The 19,060-nt window shown below is 43.7% G+C and overlaps 1 protein-coding gene across 1 annotated transcript in view; it reads right to left on the bottom strand.

Moving 5' to 3' along the window:
* Wwox (WW domain containing oxidoreductase) overlaps positions 1-19,060 on the bottom strand; it is a 943,055-nt gene that overhangs the window by 868,084 nt on the left and 55,911 nt on the right. The window contains exon 5 of the mRNA XM_028875689.2: positions 16,099-16,205. Within this exon, the coding sequence (XP_028731522.1) occupies positions 16,099-16,205 (107 nt within the window). The remainder of the gene's footprint in view (positions 1-16,098; positions 16,206-19,060) is intronic.

Here is a 19,060-nt window from a genome sequence, read left to right as displayed (position 1 = left end):
CAATGGGATATGAGCTGTGGTGACAAGTGTCACTTCTTCGCAGAGGCCTAGCCCTTAGCCACAATGTGAGCATGCATCTTCCTTTCTCTGCACAACATCCAGCTATGTGTGCTCCAAGTTTTACCTCTCAGAGCCCTTCCAGCAACACAAGCCAGAGACTCAATCTAAACAAGAGAAACCTTGGTGGCTTTACACCCCAAAGAGTCTGCAGAGGCTGTTAGTTATTACGTCCTGACTATCCTGTCCTAACCCACAATTCAGTTGTTTGTCCTGTACATGTGACATCAGCTATCCCGTCCAGGGAGTTTCCCTGAATGTGAGGGCTTATCGCATCCCCTATATAACCCAGACTCGGTTTTACAGTGGTTTCATTGCCAACCATAAAAACTGTGATAGTCGAACTGTATAAACAAACAAAACAGTGTTTTCACCGTAAAACATGAATGAAATATCAATATTTGTCTTTGCCTTCTCTCAGCAACTGTAATGAGGGTGGAAAATTCATGCCATATGTTTAGAGTAGAAGGAGAAAATAGATCTCAACAATTCATCCATGTGGGTGCTCGCTACACTGTTTAATATTTTTAATCCATCCATTTCACTTCACATATAAATCCTCTGCAAACCATGAACCACTCGAGACTGCCAGTTACTAAATTCACAGTTATTTCTAACAGAGGGCTCCTTCCTGAGGAGAGTGTGAGCACACGTTGATAATGAGACTAGTTGCTCTGCCATGATGAGAAAGGGCTATATGACCCTCGCCTAGCCCAACTTACCTCCACAGACTGGAATATGAAACCACTTTAAGGGAGACTTCAAAAGATGTAGCCTACCTGGAGCTGCAGGTGCAGATGAACACTCGGTCCTGACAGCTCCTATCCCCCATCCTTAATCCACATACGGAGAAGCATCGAGCATGCTAAGTGGATTCTGCCTGCTAGGACCTTCTGATATGGCATGTGTTCAGGGAGGGGGCTGTGTTATCACTAGAGCCGAGGTTTGTGACAAGCTCCAGATCCAGCTTCACACACAGAGAGCAATGGGGGATGTTTTTATTTTGAAGCTGTGATTGAGTTCTTGATGTGAAGTTGCTGAAGCCTGCCCAGAATGTTTGTGCAGGCTTTTAGGATGCGAGCTGAAAGGCGCAGAGAATGATTCAATTTTCTCCAAATTGGCTCATGGACCAGAGGTTTGTAGAAGCTGTCACCATCCTGCAAAATCCAATACTGCAGCGAGGAAGCTTTGCTTTGAACTTGAAGCCGATCTACCCATAGGATGCTGTGTCTGGCACTGAGGCCAAAGGGCTACTGATGGGAAGAAGAGAAGGAAGATGTGCAAAGCATGGAGAGGTGACAAGCAGAGGCTTCCAGCACCATGAGCAGGGCACTGCTGTCCCATTTACACCTGACAATCATCATGGGATGCAGGGAAGCAATATCTCATCTCCCTCAGAAAGATGGAGGGCACATGGGGAACCACCATGGCTACAATCAGTACACAACTACAGAAATCCAAACTTCTGTTCATAACCACTAGCCAGCCTACCAGCATCAAAAATAAAGTAAAATATTTCCACCCACGTTTGTGGTGTATATCTATAATCCTAGCACTGGCAAGGTAGAGACAGGAGAACCAGAAGTTCAATGTCAGGCTGGGCAATATGACTCTGAGCATGTCTGCCCCTTGCCCAAATAACACCGAGCTCAGGCCGTGGGCAGATCTCAACCCATCTACTTGAATGTACACACACACACACACACACACACACACACACACACACACACAGAAAATGAGAGAGAGAGAGAGAGAGAGAGAGAGAGAGAGAGAGAGAGAGAGAGAGAGAGAGAGAGGTCAGTCTAGTGTCTTGGATACTATTATTCATTTATATGTCTGTCACTACACTCAGACTCCAGGAGGACAAGAACCAAATGTGGTGGGTACTCACATATTCAGAATCCAGTAGACTACATGGGTAGAAGAAGGTGTCGATAAGTATTCATCCACTAAATAAGGAGCCCATCCGACAAACGATCAATACACAATGTGATCGATGCTGCAATCAATCAATGCATAATTTAACAACCAAATGCTAAAGGGGATATGAGGGTGAGAGAGGGATGTTGAGGAATATGAATAGGAAAGTGTGGGGGAAGGGAAGCAGAGGAGATGAGTGTGACAAACTATATTCTATACCCGCATGGGAATGACACAATGAAACTCCTTACTATCTAAAGTTGGGGTAAGCTAATTAAAAGTTAACTAAATGAAACCAAAACCCAGTCTGTAAGTTCCCTGGAGGCAGGAGGCTTTGCTTCCTCCAATAGTGCTTATTTGCACAGTACCTGACTCAGAGGAGTGGGCTGACAGGTACCTTTGGGAGAAAGGACAGCATCACAGCCAGAGAATCCTAGGAAGGCTCTGGAGCAGAGATGGCATGAGCGAAGACTCACAGGACACATGGTGGGTGGACAAGTTGGCTAAGATCCCTCCAGGCTGAGGAAGCAGACTGTAGTGAGGAGGGAAGGCTGAGCAATACAGTGGTTCTGATAACAGCTTCAACAAGGAGCAGAATGGCTGAGTGGCCAGGCATGAACTGGACAGGTAGGTGGTGGGGTCATTCCATACAGATGCTACAAGCAAGGTTTTTTTTTTTCTCCTATATTTTGTTTGCCTGTGTAGTGTGCACACATGTGCACACACTTGTGCAAGAAGAGTTAAGAATAGAACCTTGGCTAATACTCCTTAGACACTATCCACATCCTTTTTGAGACAGGGTCTCTCAGTGGCCTGGAACTTTCACCAGTAGGTGAAACTGGCTGGCCATGGAGACCCAGAGATCTGCCTGTGTCCATTTCCCCAGAGCTGGGATTACAAGTGTGCAACAATATACTCGGTCTTTTTGTAATATGAGTTCTGGGATTGAACTTGAGTCCTCACGTTTGTAAGGCATCTCCCCAGCCCCGCTGGTTTGGTTTTGTTTCTTATCTCTGCTGGCACTTGAATAGTACACACTTGGTACTTGGGTACCACTCTAAGTACTCCATTAACATTCTTAGTTCCTGGTGAGCAACGCTGGAGATGATATTCACAACCTTGGGATTTGGGTACTATCAGCATACCCATGTCATAGGGCTGAGAAAACTGAAGCAAAAGGAAGTGAAGGTCACCTGGCTCTCACATAGTACAAACAGGACTGAGAGTGAGGCAGCCTGGAGGTTGGTCTGTTGCTTAGACATGCACAATGCACTTTAGAGTCCAACCCTTTTAGACTGATGAAGTCAGCAAGGCACTGCAGCCCTCCCAGGGGAACATATGGATGCTATATGAATCCTTTCCAACAACCACTGGGCTGACCCTAGGAGTCATTTATTCTTCCTAAATAAAGTCTTTATATACCCCAGTTTGTCCACTTACAAATTTAAAGTATATATTGTGCTTTTTAAAAATCTATATTTAATTATACAGTATCAGTGAAATTTCACTTGGGGAAATGATAATCCAACACAAACGAATGCTTCCAATGGGGGGAAAAACTATAATTTAAAATAAATTACTATGCTAGATAGGCAGGAAAACTGTGCTCTCTTCAGAGGAAGAAAAAGGAGTATTATCTGGTATTAGGTGGCCCCAGTTAATTAGAAAAATGGCATCAGCAGCAAAGGATGAGAACCACCCTAAATTCCTCCCTTCCTGGCTCAGACCTCGCTGCTGATCCCGGCTGCAGTGTCTGCTGCCTGCCCTGGCCTGACTTTCATTAAGGCTTAAAGTCAATTAAGCCACGAATTGGAACAATCATTCCTCCTTTGCAAAGTATTGATATTTGCCCCCCAGACGCTTTAGGGCTTTTCCAGCACTCACGAAGAGATTTATGTTAGACAATTTCTTTCTGATTAAAACAAATCATAGCTCAACAATTCTAATTTCTTCCCTTCTAAGCAAGAAATGACCAAGGGACATAGGAAACAGTGATCAGGCTCCCTCACCCTGCCCAGGCTGGTCCAAAAGAACACTCTTTAAGATACCACTGGGAAAGTTTCCAGCTCGACTGTGTCTCCCTGTCTTTGTCTGTCTGTCCCACCTCTGTGTTGCCAGCTGTCTTCTGTTCTTTATTCTTCCTCTCTCTTCCTCTGTCTGTATACACACACAGGTACATACATATAATCTTGACAAATTCCACGGTTTGTCACTGCGATCACTTATTAACCAAAAGGAAAGAGGAATTTATAGGCAAAGCCAATTCAAGCTGTTTCTTCTGACCTAAGCAACAAGAAACCAGAGAGTTTTTATGTTTGCCTTCTTAACTCTAACAATATCTTAGGCTTTTTAAAACAATTACTGATGCAATTAATCCCATCAATGGCAAAGAACCAGATAACCGTTCAAGTCCTCCTCTCCCTGCTTATACACACTCATGTGAAGACCACAAGCCTCCAGAATCTATCTGCTAGCCTTAACCTCCCCATGGAACCAACGCTGACTGTCCTCAAACTGTGGCAATTCTCTTGCCTTAGCCTCCCAGATGCCAGGATTACAAGTGTGTCCCACCAAGCCTGGCTAGCCTTTAACTCATCCCCTCTGTTCTTGGATTCTGCTTTTGTAGTCAACATTTCTACATAAAGGTTCTCTTTCCTGTCCTTCCAGATCAAGTTTGTTTGAGTCCACTCTCCATCACAGTCAGCCCTCCCAAGTCCAGCATGAGTAGGGGAACTGGCTACTGAGAATCCCCCAAAAGAGGATTAGTGATGTCCAAGGAACAGGAATAAATACTGTAACATGGTGTTCCACAAATAACTACCCTTTCTTGAACAAGCTAGAAGACAGCTGAAGAATTGGAGACCCCAGTAACATCAATAAGATAATCAATTCACATAGCTCAAAACTTTAGAAACATCTGGCTATATACACCTTGTGCTGGTCAGCTTTCAAAAGGTAACCAAGCAACAGGGACAGGATCCTGCCTTCTGGGTTTCAGTGCCCACAACCCAGTTGCCAACCTTTGCTGCCCTCTGGCTCATTACAGGAGTATTTGGTAAGTCCCTCCTGTGCCTAGGTATTATGTGGCACACAGAGAATGAGGCACAAGAACTGGAGAGACAGGAGTGTTTCCCTGAAAGCACCTTGTGCCTGTGGCATCTGTGCTGTGTGAGCTTGCATATGGTCCTGAACACCTCTGTGCTTTAGAATCTTTTCAGGAAAACAGATTTCATAAGATTAATATGCGGACAGGATTATTGTTAACATATGCTGAGCTAAAGTCCTTGAAGTGCTCAGCACAGTGACTATGCTCTCATGTTGGCTACCATTCTCATTATTATGGTTTTCATTTGAAAAGCAGGGTTGACCAAGGGCCAGTGATATGGGAACATCAGGTGAAGGTGATTGTCACAGAGCCTGAAAAATCTCTGGAATGGCTCAGGATCTGGGTTAGGACAATATTTGACTTTGGTAAGTAAGCAAAGACAAAATTGTGTACCTACCTCTTAGCAAAAACAAAGAGCAGACAATCTGATGGCAATGTATCTGAACTTTTGCATGTATCTAGATTTCCCTGGAACCCCACCTCCAGAAACTCTGAACTGGTGGTTCTGGGCAGGCCCCAAGAATCTGCATGTCTAGCATGTTCTTGGGTGATGCTGATTCCGCCTTGACAAGCACTTTGTGAGTTTCTACAGCACTGGAAACCACCAAGAAGACTAGTCAATGAGATGCCACAGAGAGGAGCACAGATGCGCCCTGTCTTTCCCACCTTGAACACAGCACCTTTCCAGTCTCCTCCCCACCATTTTTGTCTTCTCCTTGCTTTCAGTTTGGGGTAGGTTTTAAGCATCCTGTAATTCATCAACTAATTCTCTCCTGGCTACACATTCCAAGTAATTAAAGTTCAGTAATGACTGAGTCTTTCTGCTCCAGCACCTGCATTTCATTTGTTTATTTTCCCAGAGTCATAAATCTGAAGGGTTGTCAAAGTGCCATAATATTAGTGCAATAATCAAAGTTAATTAGTCCCTCTCAATAAACAACAACAAAGCCATTACAAAGAGGCATTGAAGTTTCTCCCCGCCTAACCCGGTTTGCAGGCAGACTGCCTTGTAGTCGGAACAATTGGAAATCTCAGAATTGTTGAGTAAATAAATGTGGTGTTCCTCCATCAGTTAAAGGCAGACTGTGCCCTTGGCGCATGCTGATTCATTAACTCCAGGGAAGGCAAAGCAGGCCTGAGCTCCCACAGCTGCTGCCTGCTGCAAGATTCAGGGGCTGAGGTTCCCCAGCTGCCTAGCCTTACCATGAGCATCCGCAGCTTCAATAATAAAATAGGGACAAGGGTTGCAAAGAAATGAGAGGGGGCAGTCTCACCGCCAACTCTCAGTAACCTGATAGCTTCAATAACTCTGGATTTATTATTTAGGGAATTTGAGAGATGTATGTATTTGTTGGGTGATGAGAACGCAGCCAATAGAGCCCTGTGGAAGGAGAACAGACCTCCGTCTGGTGGTCCAAGAAGATGCTGTTTTCACTGTAAGGAAGGTCCTTCTAATTAATTAATGCAGAAGCAGGATGGGATGACTGTGTTTATTCATCAGGAAAGGAGTTCAGAGCAATGTTAAGAGGTCCCTAACCTGGGATGCTGTAATGTGTAAGGCACCTGGGAAGCCAATGCAAACTTCAATGCCCTGCACTTTGAGTGGTTCACTGAGTCTCAGGGTTCAGTTTCTCTCAGTGATGGCTCCTTCTCCCCTGGAAGCCATGGCGCCTGTGTTAGTTACTACTGTTTTCCCCAAAAGCATAGGGCTGAAAACTGTACACATTTTTCATCTAGCCAAATCTAGCAGGTCATAAGTTGGGAAATGTCCTACCCACTGGATGGTTGTGAAAGGAGAACACACCATGTGAATCTGCTGGACCATGGTAGCAGCAGGACAGCAGAAAGCTGAGCTGGGCCAGAGGGTGCTGAGATGGGTCAAACTACTGTTGTAGCAGCAGTCTTCACAGGGTTGCTTGAGTGTCCTCACAACATGGTGGTGCAGACACAGCAACACAAGACATTGTGTAAAGAAGAAGCTGGATGCCTTTTCGGTCCTTTCAGCTTTCTGGAGAGTCACTCTCCATCAGCACCACCACATGGAACTCACTGAGATGTGTCAGCACATGGAACACACTGAGACACATCACCAGGTACGGTTCACACTGGTGAAAGAGAACCAGACTCCATTCTTGAAGGGAGGACTGGTGCATGGGCCTTGCCGCCACTATAACACACCTGTAAGCCTTCCTTCTACAGTTTTCAAAACTTAGTTACATATATACACATCCTCCAATTGACAGGGACAGATACTAGCTCTCCTGAATCTCCTGGGAATACAGGGTGGGCTCTGCCAGCTTCGCTTCTCTTCAGTACTAACCCCGCCCTATGCCAGGCCAGCCATCTTCAACTCAGGCAAGGGTGTAGCAACGACACTCACGTTTCTATGTCCTAGGGCTGGAAGAGGCTCCATTCTTTATCTCATCTCATTTCAGTATTGACTGACACTGCTGGGAAGACCAAGGGATCCTATAGAATGAAAGCTTAGTGTCTCTCTCTCCCTTCCTCTCTCCCTCCCTCCCTCCCTTCTTCTGTTTCTCTGCTCTTTAACATGAAAAGGCATAGTGAGCTATAAAACAGGAAGATAATCCTCACCAAGAACCTAACCAAACTGTGGTCAGATTTCCAGAGTCTGCAGCGTTTGGAAATAGATTCCTTAAGCCAGCAGCCTATGTCATTTTTAGAAGAGGAGCCCGAACTAGGACACTTTTTCAAGACGCACGAATGCATCTGTCTAGTTTAGGGCTCTGTGTGGGACAAGGGTGTGCACTACTTTCTGGATCGCAACATGCTGGGCTCTATGCAGAAGAGCCCTGTGTGGCTACACTCTGTCCTTGTGGTGACCCTGAAATTGTCACTTATGCCATTCTACAGGAAATAAGACGGGGCACCAGTGGGCAACCGTTTGTGTCAGGATTTGATCCCAGTTCTCTAGGACTCCAAAGCGAGGACCTCCCACCTAAAGGCTACCTACCTCTATGTGGATTAAAATTAGTTCTGTTTTAAACAGTTCTCTAGGGTTACCCTTGACCTTCTGCCCCAGGTGCTGCCCAGCCTGAGAGACTACCTCCAGCCCTGCTGATCTCTATTTGTCCTTGCCTGGATGGTTTTATCAGCACAATGACTATTTCTCTTCTATTTAATCTAATACACACTGCATCTGAGGGACTCTGAGTGCCCCATAATAAACATGAAAAACAGTCTCAAGTATATTTTTCCCTCTTAAATAACATAGGCTAAAAGCTGAGTGGCCAGAAGCTGGCCTTGCAGCCACTGGCTAGATACCATCTGAAGATGAAATCCATCTCTTCAAACTCTGTCAAAATTACTTAATAAGAACCCAGGGGAACCCGCATTATTGAGAGGATGGATCTTCTTTGGGCTGCACACAATTGGGGGTGATGGTTTGGAGCTAGCCACCTGTGCTTGCTCATTGCACTCTTACATTCTGCAGTGAACCTCAGCCCTTGTTATAGAAAGGTTATAATGGATATAAAGTTTGAAAAGATTCAGTTCAAGACTGCCAGAGATGGCCAGGAAGAAAAAAAAAACGAAGACACAGAAATGGTGATCAAAGAACAGTGGATACAGTTAGGAGTAAGTCAATGCAAAATTTTCAGAATGAGAAATGAGATGGAAAAGTTGGAGGATAAGGACCAGGCACAATTTTCAGCTATTCTGAAGACAGAGAAAACTCAGAATATTTTAGCAACCAATTATGTCTACGAGGGGATGAATAATTTATTAACTGATAAAGAATCTTTCCTGGGCCTGTGACAAGAAAGGTCAAATGGGCAACTTAAGCAGAACAGTAAATACACTACATAGCACTTAACAAGGAAGGGAGGGGACGGAAGGGAAGATGAAGATTCCTTTGACCCAGTTATCAATGACATCAAATTACAAAGAGGTAGGGAGGTTCCTTCCTAGGTAACCACAGGTACCTTGTGTTACCAACACATTCTGTTTCCCATCATAAAACATTCATTCACATACAGATGAGCCTGGTCAAGACTCTGTGTGTCTCAGTGGAGAGAGGGTGTGCCTGGCATGTATGAAGACCTATGTTCAATCCTAGTACCACAAAAATTCAATGTGATAGCTGGGCAGTGGTGGCACATGCCTTTAATCCCAGCACTCGGGAGGCAGAGCCAGGTGGATCTCTTTGAGTTCGAGGCCAGAATGGTCTACAGAATGAGTTCCAGGACAGGATCCAAAGCTACAAAGAAACCCTTTCTTGAAAAGCCAAAAAAAAAAAAAATTAATGTTATGATGCAAGTCCACAATCTAAGTTCCTAAGAGGTCAAAGCCAAGGGATCAGGAATTTAAAGTCATTCTTCCCTATGAGAAAATCAGAGATGACTCAGTGAGTTGGGATACTCAGAACCCACAACAAGGCATGGACACCTGTAGTTTCAGCGTTCCACTGGGAAGTAGAGACAGAAGCTCCCAAGCCAGCTACCCTGGCTCACACAGTGACAAACAAGACATCCTTTCTCAAACAAACAGAAGACAAGGTTCAGTACCCACGATTGTCTTCTGACCTCTATGCATGCACTATGGCATGCATGCACCCGCACTAATACAAAAAGCACACACACACGCGCACGCGCACACACACACACACACACACAAAAAAAAAAAAAAAAAAAAAAAAAAAAAAACACACACATGGAGGTTAAAAAAGAAAATCCAGGCTACTGTTTAGGAACAACACACACCAAGAATTTTAAATTAGGTAAAGACTGGCTGGGAATCAGGGAGATGGAAGTTTCAAATTCAGATTCCCTACTCATGCTCCGGCTGTGTGGAATTACATACCCATTTCCCCAGCCCCCAGTGCCTTAGCTGTCAGATGGCCTAATCACAAGGTATATGTGTTTCATTGTCAATACTAAGTATATTGCCCCCTGGCACACACACCTCAATACACAGGATGACAGTAAATGACATCTGAAAATGTTCTGGGGTGAAACTTCAGAATTTAACCCTTGCCTTTTGCTGTGAGTGCTACACTTACTGGCTCCAACAGGAAGTTTACATAGCTGTTGCTGGCTCACCGATTGTTTATATCATATTTTATTTACGGAAATCCAATACTGAGCAGAAAAACAACTTTTAAGGCAAACAAATGAGAAAATCTAGAGGCTGATTTAGGATGAACTTTTCCTAGGAACCTGATATTAATAGCTTGTTTTTGTTTAACTAGTGACATTCAAGACAACAGGGATGAGCCTTATACCTTGGGCTGCCTTAGATAACAATCATCTATGCCAAGGCAAGCCCCTAACTTAGGCAGAAAGCTTCTATGTTAGCCACCCAGCACATAACAACCCCTCCCACCACACACACACACACACACACACACACACACACACACACACACACACACACGTATTCGCTAAGTGCTTGATTTGCATGAGAAGACATCACACCTAACACGTTCTATCTGGAGAGACAAACTGCAGACTGTAAGCTTTTAGTATCAAAAGGAAAAAGAGAAAATTCCCATAAGCATCAAGGCTCCATCAGCTCATAAAGTCCTTGAGTGGCTCTGTGGTAGCCAGAAAGCTGCTGGACTTCTAGTGGACTTCTGAGAACTGGGATTGAGCACTCAACACCATCACCCACCCTTATGCCACACCATGAAAACAAGGTGTCGGTAGTACTGAAAGCTCAGTCATGATTGGTATGGTGGTGTACTCCTTTAATCCCAGCACTCAAAAGGCAGAGACAGGCACATCTACCAGATGAGCCTGGTCTACATCTTGAGTCCTAGGACAGCTAGGACTACACAGGTGAGACTACACAGGTTTTCTTTTCAAAAAAGAAAACTATAAGCCACGTGTCAGGGGCACATGCCCAGCACAATGTCTGGCACCAAGTTCTCCATATGTGAAAGCCCCTATTTCCAATGCCTATCAATGAAGCTGTCAGGATATACACAGCACCATCAGCGCTGTCCACGAGCCTTCACTCCAGGGAGATAAACAGACTTAACCAACACCATCAACAACTGGGGTAATTGAACACTGCGACATCAAATCAGGTGGCTACAATCAACCCAGCATGTGTTCCCTCTGCCACATACACATTCCATCACCATCACTAATAAATCTTTTGCTTTTTTTTTTTAATCTCTCATCTCCCTCCTTTCTCCATAACCATTGCTTGCCGTTCCTGGTGACTGAGCCCTTAATCACCTTTCCTGGATATATGCAAAGGGCAGTTCTTTATAAACACAAAAAGAAAAGCAATCGCATAAATAATTAAGATAGCTTTTCAAATGACAGTTGAGAGCTAATATGAAGTGCACTAAAAAATACTGATCAACCAACTAAATGCACATCTATTAAAATGTAGGAGTCCAGACATAAAAAGTCAGGAAAACAATTCACTGTGATTCCACTTAAATTGTGTTGGTGAACATCCTCCTTATAGCCCACCTCTCAACCACTCATTGAAGGTAAGAAAAGCAAGCTTCACTGTGCTCTCCATGTGTACCTAAGGAATCATTCTCTTCATCACTATTACTAATCAAGGCAGCTGGCATTTAGTTGAGCACTGAATCTTGTTCCACCATCTGTTAATAATTTACTTACACATAGCCACTGTGTTTACTACAAACCACCTATGTCTTGAAACACACTATAATCTGCATTAAAATGCAGATAAAGAAGCTGAAATTTCTAGAAGTTCAGACACTTTCCCAAAGTCATAGTGTGTAGCTGTTCCTAATCTTTGCCAACATACATTTTATTTTTATTTTTTATTATTATGCATGAATGTGTACCTGTATGAGTTGTGTGTGTAAGTGCAGGTGCCCACAGACACCAAAGGAGGGCACTGGATTCCCTGAAGCTATAGTTATAGGCAACTGTGAGTTGTCCAACGTGGGTGCTGAGACCCAAACTCAGGTCCCCCTACAAGAGCAATACACACTCTCAATCACTCTCCAGCTCTACAGTATAGTTGTATAACAGTGATAATTAGCCAGGAATGGGTCGCACTATTCCTAGAAAGCATCTGGATATGTGCAGAGATGTTTGGGTTCAATATCATATTCAATATCAGATATCAAATTCAATATCAGATCAGCTCTGGGCACTGAAAAGAACCGGTGCTGGATCTAGTGGTGCACACCAGTAATCTCACTACTTGAGGAACTAAAACGGGAATGTCATAAGTTCAAGGCCAGCCAGGACTACATAGTGACTACCCAGCCAGAACATGTTACAGATTGAGACCCTGTCACAGGATGAGGAGGAGATGAAAAGGAGGAGGAGAAGCAGTGGGGGAGGAGAGAGAGAAGGAGAGGTGTGGCTATGTCCATGTCAAGGAGTTGCTTTCTCTAAATATGACTGGGTCTTGAAATAAAACACTTGGGTGTCACCAAAGGATGTAAAGCAAAGACTGCCAGCTAAGGATGTGACATGCAGAAAAGCTGATCTTCAAGGCAGATGGCATAAACAAAGCCCTGTCTCTGAGGTCATGAACTATGTGGCTCTGAGCACTATACTCCTCTGGCAGAGCTATTCCTGGACTCCTCTGTGAAATGAAGAAGACTAGGTTGTTTTGTTGTAACGGGCCATGCCTGCACATACAATATGACAGGAATTCTATGAATGAGGGCTATCAGCTGCTCCAACACTGTGAACCGAGAAAATCATTCCACTGGCTAACATAGACATGAAGCACTGGGAACATTGTGATCCTGGAGGGTACAGTGGAACTTGGAAGAGAAAGCCCAGGTTGGGAGAAACAAGCTGAGTGAATAAAGAAACCATTTCCATCTCCAGAACTGAGCTGAAGATGCCCACAGAGCCTTGGCACTTGAAAGTCAATCTGGAGCCAAAAATGCCCAGGGACTTTTGAATGAGCTCTTGCTGCAACAAAAAACCCTGGACCACTCTGAGAGCCTCCCACAGGGTGGCAATATGTCTCAGTACCTCCCCAGCGAGGCAGAGATATGGTCCATCCAAGGTAAAGTATGAACACTCAAGCTGGCTCAAAGACTGAAAACCTGCAGTGGATCAAATTGACCTTGACAATCCTTACTGAAATGCCAGATGAGAGCCCTGTGTAGAGATGTGAAAGAAGGAGGGGCCTGAAGAAAACCAGACCAGCAAGGTCAAGGATAAGCATGTGGGGAATGTGTGGAGTGGAAACATAAGGAAGGTGACCAGTATTAGGTCTCTACATTGCAGGGACAAGGCAGTGACAGGAAATGGTAACCATGGTTTTATGTGCTAAATCTGGGCTTCTGTAATCACCATCTTGGGAGAGTGAGAATACACAGAGAATAAGTACACCAGTGAGGTAGGACAAAAGGGTTGAGTTTCTATAGTGCAAACCCTCCATGTTGCAATTTCAGTGTTCGAAACTGCATGGAAGACATTTGTTTTCACTTGTGGTTCTTGTTCCCAGGTCCTTAACTTGAATGTTTTGGGGTAATCATTCCTCTAGGATTGCTACTCCGCATCACGGAACTGTTTGGTGAACCTACACAGTGACAATTCTGAAGCTGCCTCACAGGGTCAGAGTTATGACCTAACATGGAAGGAAGAAAGAGTAAATGCTGGATCTCTGAGATCATCTCATTAAACCTTCTTCATGAGGGATATGCAGGATATATTAAGAGACTTACCCAAGGGCCTACAGCTCATTAGGGTAGATCCAGAAATTTCTGCCTCTATGTATCAAACAGTAATGGAATCAAGACAAGTGTGGTGGCTCATGCCTATAATTCCAGAACTCAAGAGACAGAGGTAGGATGACTACTATGAGTTCAAAAACTACCCTGAGCTGCACAATGAGACCCTGCCTGAAAAGAGAGAGAGACAGACAGACAGACAGAGACAGAGACAGAGAGCGACAGAGATAGCTGATAGCTAAATGGAGAGACACACAGATAACTGACAGATCAAAGAGAGTTAGATGACAGATAGATAGACAGATAGACAGATGATAGATAGATAGATAGATAGATAGATAGATAGATAGATAGATAGATAGATAGAGATAGAGATAGAGAGATAGATAGATGATATAGATGATAGGTGAGAGATATAAATAGATGATAAACAAATAAATAGATGGACAGATGGAAATAGGGGATAGACAAATATAAGATATCAAAATGGAATAGACAAGTCTGCTCCCATGTATTCTAAGAAAAATATCAATTTAAAGATGAAAAGCAATTTCATTTTGGTGTTCCCTTCTGAGACCAGCTTCAACATTAATATCCTTGTACAGTATGCTAACTGCAGACTCACTGAAGTCACTGGAATTGTACTATTCCAATTTGAAACACAGCATTCACTCAAACAAACAAAATCTGAGAAGCCTGACCATCCCTGAGCCACCCTTTGAACTTTTCTATGTCATCAATAGGAATGGACAATGCAGCAACTACTAGGCAATCAAAATTTTAACTGCATATGTAGCCCAGGGAATCGGGAGCTTGCAGCTAAGATTCAGCCCCATGGGTAAGCTCATGGACTTAACTACTGAAAACAGTTCACACACAGTAGACCTAGTTTCACATAAAATTGTGAGACCATCTGATGCAGGAGACAGAGTGACACTGAATTACCTGGAATAGCACGAGAATGCTAACAACCTCAGGCACCCCATATGGTTAACTTAACGCATAAGCACACACTGAAATCATATGTAACCATGAAAGGGAATGGACATGCATGGTTTGGAGTTGCAATGTTCCTCCAAAAAGCTCATGTATTGAAGGCTTGTCCCATAATGCAGCAGAGTTCATATTTGTGCAGCTATGGGAGACTTGACTGATCTAGTCAAAGATTCTGACTTCATGGATGGATAGGTCCATTGATTGATGCAGAATCTGATGGCACTGTTGGAAGGTGCTGGGAATTAGGAAGGGGAGCCTAGTTGAAGAAAACAGATCACTAAGGCATGAGGTGTCCTAGAGAGATACACTTAAACCCCAATCAATCAATCAATCCCTTCTCCCCTGGTCACAGCACTCCCTTCTTCCCGCCCTTTCTCCCTCTTTCTCTTCCTCTTTCTGGCACACTTTCTTCCTTACCATGCCCTTCTACCATGATGGCTTTTCTCCTCATCAGTCTAAAGGCAAAGAAGTCAGTCAGCTCTAGGCTGAAATCCGAGCCAAAACAAACGTTCTCTCCTCCTGAGCTGCTTTTATCAGGAACTGTACCCCAGTGAGCAAAGCCCTAACCCAAGTCTATTTAGACACCCCACAGAAAGATCTTGTGGTGTATTAAGTGAGACAATCAAAGCACAGAACAGCGTGTGCACGTGTTTGCTTATATCTGAAACCTTTTTCTGGAAGAGTGCCCAAGAAATAGTTAAGGATGTTTACCTTTCAAGGACCAGGGAGGACTTTTACTTTTTATTTTTCCCTTCTCATTCTGCAGGAACAGAAGACTCATCCAGATGTTATCACCTCTCTTCCTTGTGACTCTCGGACAGCCCTTGAATTCTATGGGTAGGCCCTTCTGTGTCATTTCCCTGCTGTTTGCACAGCTTATCTCCTAACCTCATGAAGGCAAAGAGGGACCCATAGGGAAGAAGGGTTTCAGCAGAAGGAGGAGGAGAGACTAGAGAGGGTAATGGACAATGAAAATGACTAACGTGTATAACTGTGGAAAGTGAAATACATAAGTAAATAACTGCAGAAGTAGAAAAACAATGTCGTATGAGCACACACACATCCCAACTGCATTCATGGGCATTGGCTATGTTTTATTTCTCTTAATAAAAAATTTAAATAAGTAAACAATCTCAAATCTCCGAGTAATAAAGCTGACGACACCGACAGTGAACTATAAACAAATGCATGGGTAATAACTGTCTCACTCGTCCTTTCCTTCATAAAGTAAACAATGTGAAGATGACTTTAAAAACAAAAACGGTATTCCAAAAGCAATAAACTTTATGCACTGTGCTGAAACCTCTGTGCACTCAGCCTGGTGTACACATTGGACAATTAAAACACAAAGCAGCCGGGCACTTACCCATTCTTCCAGAATGCGGGACACTGCCTCACTGGCTCTGCTCATGTTCCTACAGGCCAAGATCACGTGCGCACCATGGAGGGCAAAGGACTTGGCGGTTTCGAACCCTGTGGTTAAAAGTAAAAGTCCACATTAGAAACAATGCTAATGCCAACAAGTGAGGCTTGAAGGGCCGTCAGTGGATAAACTGACAGAATGGAGTGGTTCTTAACCAGAGATGGTTCTGTGCTCCAGGGGACAGGGCCAGAGGATATAGGTCAGGAGATATGTTGGGTGGGTGAAACTGTGCAGGGGAATGGTAGTGGCTTTAGTGACATACAGATCAAATGTCTTACTCTAGACCAGTGGTCCTAAATCTTCCTATTGCTGTGACCCTTTAATCCAGTTCCTCATGCTGTGCTGACCCCCAACATAAAATTGTTTTCATTACTACTTCATAACTGTAATTTTGCTACTGTTATAAATTATAATGTAAATATCTGTTGTAACTCAAATCAAATCAGTCTTTTAATAAAAATACCCGGAGCCAGATATTTGGGTGAAAGCTGAAAGATCAGAGAAGCAGAGCAAGCCACAGCCACCACCTCTTACCTCATCAACTCCTCAGCCAATAAGCCTCTAGCTGAAAGGGGCACTTCTGCCAAAAAGCCTTAGTTCCTGTCTCCTCACACCTTATATACCTTTCTCTGCCCGCCATATCACTTCCTTCTCAGTGCTGGGATTAAAGGCATGTGACTCCCAAGAAAAGGCATGAGATCTCAAGTGCTGGGATTAAAGGTGTGTGATTCCCAAGGAATTAAAGGTGTGTGTCACCACTGCCTGGCTCTGTTTCTCCCCTAGACTGAGTCAATCTCACGTAGTCCAGGGTGGCTTTGAACTCAGAGATCCAGACAGATCTCTGCCTCCCGAGTGCTAGGTATGTGCCATGACTGCCTGGCCTCTATGTTTAATCTAGTGGCTTGTTCTCTCCTCTGATCTTCAGGTAAAGTTTATTAGGGTACATAATATATCACCACAATCTGTGTTTTCTGATGGTCTTTGCTGACCCTGAGAAGGGGTCATTTGATCTGCCTCCCAGGGATCATAACCCATAAGTTAAGAACCACCCACAGCAGAGCCCTGTTGACAGAGCAGGTCAACAGCAAGAAGTAAGAAAGCTGGCCCAATAAATACAGCAATTTCAAAGGTGAAGACCCAGTCCAAGAAGAGCTCAGGCCACAGCCAGTAGCTTCATTACCAACCATGACTGACTAGACCCTTTGCATAAAGAGAAGCCCGCATGCTCTGCTCTGTAAGGAGTCAGTGTTTCTAGAACTTACAAATCCAGCAATTATAGATGTCTACGTGTCCTAGGCCCTCCCTCTTACCTTCCTGGTGAGAACAACTAGAAAATCTGCAGAGTGTATCAAATATATACAGAGAGATAGTTAGATAGATAGATAGATAGATAGATAGATAGATAGATAGATAGATACATACATACATACATACATAGATACATAGATACATAGATAGGTAGGTAGATAGAGAAATAGATACACATATACATATATGTGTATATATACATATGTGGAGGCATGAGCATACATGGGCATGTATATGTACGCATACATACATACACACAGACATGCAAGCACATGTTCTTCTCTGAAATTATCAGAGAAGTATGGTACAACTGAGAATTCTAGACGCCAAGGTTTGAGAAAGTGGGGCAGCACATAGCAGGAATATGGGGTGCCACTCAAGTCCTATTCCAGTTCTACAACAGTAGATGAGAGGCAATACACAGGCCAAGCTTGTGGTATCCTTGCAGGCAAAGAAAGATAAAAATGTAAACCCAGGGTCCACAAGGAAGGGTGGTAGTACATACACACCAGAGCTACTGCCTTCCAGGAGAACCAGAGACAGGCCAGCCTCTCAGGAAGCTCAACCTCAGATACTTCAGTTTCTGACTGGATTGAAGTGGCTTGTCCCTATCTAATGGAAAAGCAAAGGATAACCATATGCTCTAGAGAGGAAGAAGGCGCCATCCAGAGCCTCAATTATCCCTCCAATTATTTCCCATTCTCGTGTAAAATCTCTGGAACGAGAACCTAAAATAGTAAGACACACAAGAGGACAAGATGTTACCAAAGGCCAAAAAAGACAAAACCAGAAGCAAATGCACAAGAGATCACTGGGGATGGCATCAGAAATAGTAGCTGGACTCACTATGGTTAGGGTTTCCAGGAAAGGGGAGCTAGAGAGGGCAGCTGAGAGCTCCAGCTGCTCTCCCAAAGGACTAAGTTCAGTTCCAAGATCCCAGGTCAGGAGGCTCAGACATGTGTAACTCGAGGCCCAGGGGATCTTATGTCCTCTTCTGTCCTCTACGTGCAACTGTACTCAAGTGCACAAATCCACACTCACATACACATAAACATAATGTAAAAGTACATAAATGGGGTCTGGAGAGATGGTCCAGGGGTTAAGAGCACTGGCTGCCTTTGCAGGGATCCAGGTTCAGTGTCTAGCGCCCACATGGCAGCTCACAACCATCTTTAACTCCAGTTTCAGGGGACCTGATGCTCTCTGCTGGTCTCCATGGGTACTAGGCACACATGTGGTACACATACATATGTTCAGGCAAATTACTGATATACATAAAATAAAAATAAATACATCTTTAAAATATAAATAAACAAAATCTCTGTAAACTGCAATAGTAGTTTCATCTCCAAACCCATCCAGTCACATACATATGCATGTTCAGATTTTGTGTAGTATTTTCCTAAATTTTAAAATATTAAAAAAATTATTAAAAGGACTGTGGGTCCCACAAACTCTAAAAGATTTTATGAAATGTTCAACTACTCTAGGTTGATACATTATTAAGTTTTAAAAGGAAAACTTCTATGAAAACATTACTGAAAAAAATGTCATGAGGGTAAACTGGAAAATTAAAAGAATACATATTTAAAGAAAT

The sequence above is a fragment of the Peromyscus leucopus genome, chromosome 5 (assembly GCF_004664715.2).
Source record: "Peromyscus leucopus breed LL Stock chromosome 5, UCI_PerLeu_2.1, whole genome shotgun sequence".
Classification (NCBI taxonomy): domain Eukaryota; kingdom Metazoa; phylum Chordata; class Mammalia; order Rodentia; family Cricetidae; genus Peromyscus; species Peromyscus leucopus.
The sequence above is the reverse complement of the archived record's forward strand: the minus strand, read 5'-3'. Positions and strand labels throughout refer to the sequence as shown.